The sequence below is a fragment of the Pteropus alecto genome, unplaced genomic scaffold, assembly GCF_000325575.1.
Source record: "Pteropus alecto unplaced genomic scaffold, ASM32557v1 scaffold86, whole genome shotgun sequence".
Taxonomy (NCBI): Eukaryota; Metazoa; Chordata; class Mammalia; order Chiroptera; family Pteropodidae; genus Pteropus; species Pteropus alecto.
Genome location: NW_006442109.1, coordinates 12,601,628 through 12,608,196, shown reverse-complemented (window position 1 = coordinate 12,608,196; position 6,569 = coordinate 12,601,628). Strand labels below are relative to the sequence as shown.

General features: G+C 42.4%; 2 protein-coding genes across 2 annotated transcripts in view; one reads left to right on the top strand and one right to left on the bottom strand.

Moving 5' to 3' along the window:
• The window catches only part of VPS13C (vacuolar protein sorting 13 homolog C), a 158,539-nt gene extending 155,469 nt beyond the window's left edge, over positions 1–3,070 (bottom strand). Inside the window, exon 1 of the mRNA XM_025038746.1 lies at positions 3,041–3,070. Coding sequence (XP_024894514.1) covers positions 3,041–3,070 — 30 coding nt within the window. The remainder of the gene's footprint in view (positions 1–3,040) is intronic.
• A 127-nt stretch (positions 3,071–3,197) lies between these two features.
• Positions 3,198–6,569, top strand: part of C2CD4A (C2 calcium dependent domain containing 4A) — a 4,271-nt gene continuing 899 nt past the window's right edge. Inside the window, exons 1-2 of the mRNA XM_025038745.1 lie at positions 3,198–3,203; positions 6,208–6,558. Coding sequence (XP_024894513.1) covers positions 3,198–3,203; positions 6,208–6,558 — 357 coding nt within the window. The remainder of the gene's footprint in view (positions 3,204–6,207; positions 6,559–6,569) is intronic.

Genomic DNA, 6,569 nt, shown 5'->3' with positions numbered 1-6,569 from the left:
CCGCCCCGCCCCCAAGCCGCGCGCGTGACTCGGCCAGTGCGCAGGCGCCGCGCCGCGCCGCGCCGCGCCGCCGCCGGGGACAGGGAGCTCGGTGGACACGCTCCCAGTTTTGCTGTCTTGTGGATGCTGCAGCCCCGGCCTGCCGAGGACGGGCGGTGGAGCGGTGGGGAAGCCGGCTTTGGGCCGGCCTTGGTAGCCGTGCCCGAGTGTCCTGCACCAAAGGAAAAGGATATAAAGGAAAGGGAGGGCAGGAGTTACTGATCACAGGGACATCTTTGTGGCTGCGCTGCTTGCCCGCGGTCGCCTTCTGTTGACCTCGGGTCAGCGGAGCGCAACTATCACGAGCTACAGCAGCTCCTCGCCGCTAGCCGACCCGACGAGCGGGGCTCTTCCCACGCGGAGTCCACCCTGAGCATCTCCTAAGCAACCACCCGCATCGGGTTAGGAATAGGGGGCTGTACACTCGTCTTGGGCTACATATCAACTCCTCCTGGGGCTAGGTGTCTGTTTCTTTTTGCTTCCTGAAAACGCTCTAATAATTTAAAAGTGGGAGGCGGGGGAACAGAACCAGATGGCAGATGAAATAAGAACCAAGTATGTATTTTGTTAAGTCATTCTTTTACTCCCTTCTTTTTGATTCGCTCTTAACTCAGCCGCTTAATCTACCTCATTACGAAAGTAAAGAACGAAACATAGTACTTCCTTTTTTTTTTTTTTTTTAGTTTGTGCGTTACCTGTTATTTATACATCACTTTCTTTCATGCTATCATTGGACTGTCTTTGATGTAGCAAGACAATGACAGCAGGACTTTTATAATTAAAAGACTTTCTATGTTAGTGAAATTTAATTACCCTTTGATAAACCAGTTGTCTTACAGAACTGGACTTTTTTTTCCTATAATAAATTTCAAAAAGCTGTTGAGATACAGTTAACAAATAAACCTAAGAAATAACGGATTATTTGTAGTCCCACGCATTTATTAAATGCTTTGCTACACGTCACATCTGAAAAACTGAATTGTTCCTAAACAACTGCTATAGACTGAATGTTTACTAAAATTCATAATTGAATCCTAACCTCCAAGGTGAAGGTAATAAGAGGTGGAATCTGTGGGAGGTAAATAGGTAAGTAGGAAGAGCCCTCATAAAAGGGAAGTACCCTTATAAAAGTACTCTAATAAAAGGGACCTCAGCTCCCTTCTCCTGCAATGTGAAGATACCACAAGAAGACTGCCTTTTCTGAACCAGGAAGTGGGCCCTCAGGGGACACTGAATTGGCTAGCTTCTTGATCTTGGCCCTCCCAGCCTCCAGAACTGAGAGAAATCTGCACTGTTTGTAAACCACCCAGTCTATGGTATTTTGTTATAGCAAGCTGAAAGGACTAAGATAGGATCAAAAATAAAAATCATTTCTTAAATTCAAAGTGCACTAGAGAAGAAAAAGTCAAAATGTCTATAACTGGTATTATGTAAAATGGATGTAGAAGAACCAATACTAACTGGTACTATCAATATCCACTTTCATCCTCCACTCCTGCACATAGAAAATAAATTCTTAAATTCTTATTTGTCCTATCTCAGTTACCCTGACGAAATACCTAAGAGGCACTTTGCGTTTGTTTCCCCACCACCCACCAATAGCCAAACCTGTCCTGCTTTTGTCATATTTCCTAAATTCTCTGTCTCATCTAGACCATGTAATCACCTTCTAACTGGCCTCCTGGCCTTCAGTTTTTCCCTTCTCTATCCATCTGCACTGCCACCAAAACTATTTTCCCAAAGCACAGGTGAGCTCTGGTTAGTCAACTGCTCAAAAACACCCAGTAACTCTCCAGTGTTCAGAAAGCCTAGTAGTACTTCTCAGAGATCTTACTGTGAAAGGTTGATAACAAAATAGAAAATCTCAGGGTGGAAAATTCAGCTCAGAATTGTTAGTACAAATAATGCTATTAACCATATAGTATTAAAATTTTATAAATTTTATTATTTTCCTTTTTAAGTATGTTTTGAGGGATTGGTTATGTGCACACAGTCATGTCCCTAAATCTTCCATACTTCTTAAAAATGTAAGAAATTTACAGTCCTAATCAAAAATAAACTATAATGTCAAGAAACACCACTGCACTCAAATGTATAGCACAATGCCAAAAGGAATTTGGATACAGAGGTTATCTAAAGAAAATGAACATTCTAGTAATTACAGTTCTTAGATTAATTCTGGCTTAGAACAATGAGAAGAACAATGAAAGCAACTGCAAAACTAAACTGCAGTGAGGGATCGAGCAATAAACAGATGAGCAAAATATTTTTATCTGTTAAAAGTTAAAATTAGTGACACTTTAAAAAATAACTCTTGATTAAAAATTGAAAAATAAGAAATTAAACTTCACACTACTACCCACTCCCAATTCCTCAACCGTGGAGTTTGTCGAGAAAAGCAAAAAAGATTGCGGGGAAAAAAGGAAATACAGAAAACTGAAGAATAAGCATAATACCATGGACTGTCAGAAAAGTTAGGAAGGTTAACTGGGAGAAAGCACAGGAGTGGATTGCAGAATATTAGAGCCAGAAGAAAACAAATATCTGGTAAATCCAACCTTCTTATTCGACAAATGGAGACACAGAATGCGAGAGAATTAAGGGACTTAGGAAAGTCCCATAACAAGTTAGTGATTGTCTGAGCTAAAACTTAAGTGTTGTGACTCCCTGGTCCCTGTTCTTTATATTAGTCCATATTCTAGTTTTGTTGAATGAGATGCATAAATCAGAACACCTGTATTTTATTTGGTTGTAAACTCTCTTCATGCTTTCCTTGATACCCAACCTCCTATATATTATCGTTGAACTCTGCTTTAAACTGTTCTGTTTCCTTCTATTCCAAGAGCACCTCTGGCCTCGATGGTGTATGATCTATTTATTTTACTTCATAGAATTGTTTACCAGCTCCATTACCGGCCATTCTCATGGCTATAGGCATGACCTCAGAACAGCCACAGACTTCCTCTTGGTAGATTTATGTGTTCCAGGCACAGGGCCTCACCTTGTTACACCATCCTCCCAAGTACCACATAGCTCGTGCTTCCAAAGTAGGTTATACACATAAGGCTTAATGTGGTCACAGGGGTCTAGCCATGCAAGGGCACATCTCCGCTGTTTTGAAGAAATCTTATACAGGAAATGCTTCTAAAGTGTAATTGATGAAGGTGAATTATTAACAAAAACAAAGCAAATCTATTTTGTTTGGCCAAGAAGAGAATTGTTTTTAAAGGAAATCATGAGTGAATGAGCTAATCCCTGGCCAAGTAAACCTGTATAATAATCACAGCTGTTAGCCAGCATTTACTGCGTGAGAGACATTTCATGCAATTTTAACCCTAACAACAATCTTGTGTGGTAGATAAGTATTATTACTCTGTTATACAACATAGCCTCAAAGAGGTTAATTAACTTGCCTATACTCCCATAGCTAAAATGTTGCATTAAAGATTTGAACCTAGGACATATTAACTCCAAAGTATATATTTCTTCACCCCTATATCATTTCTCATGCCCTGGTGCTTTTTTCTTTTTTCCCACCACAATATAGCTTTGCTTAACAACTTCTCAGTCAGCTTCTCTGATTGTGAGCCTCATCATTTTAACCAAGGGCTCTCTGGGCTCTCACTTGCAGAGCTAACAGCATCTTGCCTCCTGAGGAAAGTTGAGTCAAAACACATGCACATGATCCTCAGATACATAACTTGGTAATCATTCTCCCATAGATTTAACACTGGCCCAAGAATTTTGACCAGTAGTGGACATGGTATAAAGACAAAGAAGTAGCTAGTCAAGGTCATGGTCAACCCAGGCCAACCCAGGAACCCACCAACCCAACCCCCCAGATAAAATATATGAATAGTGTTCGACCGTCTCTTCTCACTCCTGCCTTAGCCATGTGGAATTCAAATATTTTACCCTCATCATTTCATTCTTCTTCTGATATATGTACACAGCTGATATGATCTTGTACAGCCTGGATCCACTTGCCTAGCATGGTGGCTGGAACCCAGGAAGCATTTAGTAAATACTGCTTTGAATAAATAAATGAATTAGTGAACATTTGCTCTCATCTGTAATAACAATAAATATAATATCTGACATTGCATATGTCAAGCTCTATGCTAAACCCTTTATACGCATTATCTTATTATATACTCAAACAACCCTATAGGTAGATACTATTATGATGATGATGATAGGTCTCTCTTATAAGGTCACTAAATCCCATTACCTCCCAAAGGCCCCACCTCCTAATTTTACATTTGATATTGAGACTTAGAAAGGTTAAGTAACTTGCTCAGGGTCACATAGAGAGCCATCATTCTAGAATCAAAACTAGATCTGATTTCAGACCCAATTTTCTTAGTCACTACATTCTACAACCTCTCTTCTATTTTTATTAATAATAATGATCACTGCTTTTATGTATTTAGCACTTACCATGTTCTAAGCATAAAGCTAAGTATTTTACATTATTAGATTCATTTAATCCCCCAAACAATTCATCCTCCATTTGCATCACTATATGAACTTGGGTAAGTTACTAAAAGTAATCATAATTTGCAGGATCTATGTGACAATTCTAGAGACTATATCAAGCACAGTGCCTGTGTGTGAATGTCCTGGGGAAAAAAATGCACATACTCCATCCTGAAATCACCTGTGCATGAATTCAATTTATAAAATATTGCTTGGAGAAGCAATTAATTTGCAAGGCCATATCTTATGCAAAAATAACACACACAAATGCTGAACAAAATGCCTCAGATATCTTTCAGCCTGAGATAGTTGGAAGTAGCTCTCTCACAGAATGAACACCAGTCAGTTTCAAAAGGAAGGAAGAGTCTCTCAGGTGGGCACAGCCTAGAAAGGCCAGATGTGGTCAAGGTGCTTTCCCAAGGATGATTTCACAGCCAATCTGTATTCAGGAGCATATTTTTCCAATCCAAAATCAGCACACATGGCTTAAAAAAATGGGTTGTGATTTTTTAAAACGGAGGTATCAAATACATACAATCTTACATATAATCTTAAGTGTATGCTAGATGATTTTTTTACTTATGGATACACCCCTCTAACCTCACCCAGATCAAGATATAGAATATTTCCAGCCCCCCGACCCCCACCAAAAAAAATTTAAAATCAGAACAGAAAACCAGAAAGCAAATCAAGAAACTTTGAAAGCTGGGAAATGGAAAGGCTTGTTTTGGGAGAGGGTATTAGCGAAGAAGACAAACCCGACTTTTACCTTCTTTTAGGGGTGGCCGTACAGTATTGAGCATTCACATTCGTTATGTCCATTCATCCTCACAATGACTTTGTGACGTAGTAAAGGCGTAACCCCTTTTTGCACATGTGGAAATAGAAACTTGTTCAGGGTTTCCGAGGATAACATGCCCACCCCAAGCAGGAGAGAAAAATAACTCGGTCTCTTGGGTTTTTGCAGCGGATCCAGCCACGTGGCAGAAGGAAGGCGGGGAAAGGCCTGAGTCAGGTTACCAAGGAGCGTCGCTCCCGTCTGCTTATTGGCGGGCGTTCTAGGTATAAAGGCTCAGGCCAGCTGTCCTTGAACAGCGAGACTAAACCCCACCGCGTGCATTTTGAACTTCCCAAAGGCCCCGCTCCCTTCCCGGTGGGTGCTCCAGGAAGAACGGTGCGAAGACCCATCTAACGTTGGACCTCAGGTACAGTAGATGAGCCACATAACCCTGCTTAAATTCCCTCGGGGGACTTATCTTAGGTAAAAAGGAAAACCAAGACAAAAGTCCTGGAGGGGATAATAATTATTACTTTAATTCTCTCTGAGGACTAGAGTGCAATAACTCAAATATTCAAGAAACGATTGCACAAGCAAAGCGCCTGCTAGCATCGAGGACAGTGCGAGGCCAACATTTTGATATTTTCCCTTTGAGAATCTCTGCCTTAGGCCAACAAGGGCGGATCCAGATTAAAGCAATAGCCCCGAAGTATACAGGACTACGTAATGGAGACGGTGCAAAAGAAGAACGATAGTTTTTCATTCACTGAAACATAGTTTGCAACAGCAGCGTGAGGGGCAGTTTGCCTTGTCCTGGGGGGAGGAGAAAGCACTACAAAAGTGGAAGAGACAGAAATTGCTGCGCCCTGCAGGGTTCACTCTGACGATTGTTGTGCGCTTGTCCATTGCAGGCTGACCAGCTCCAGCAGAGGTCGTATAAATTCGCCACCTGCCGCCTGATGTGGTGCCTGGAGACGCTCTACTTGGGTCCTAAGCGCCTCCTGCGGGGCGTGAAAAGGCGTCTCCAGCGTCGCACTCGCCGAATCACTGCCACCACACCCGTCGCGTGCGCAAACGTGCTCACCCCAGACCGCATTCCTGAGTTCTGTATCCCCCCGCGGCTCGCTCCCTACCCGGCCCTGGCTACGCTCAGGGACTTCTGGGGCAACGAAGCAGGGACAGACGACAGCGCCCGGCGTACGGACTCCGACCCACGCTCGCAGGCAGCGCTCTCGCTGCCGCACCTGCCCCGAGCGCTCACCGCCTACGGCTT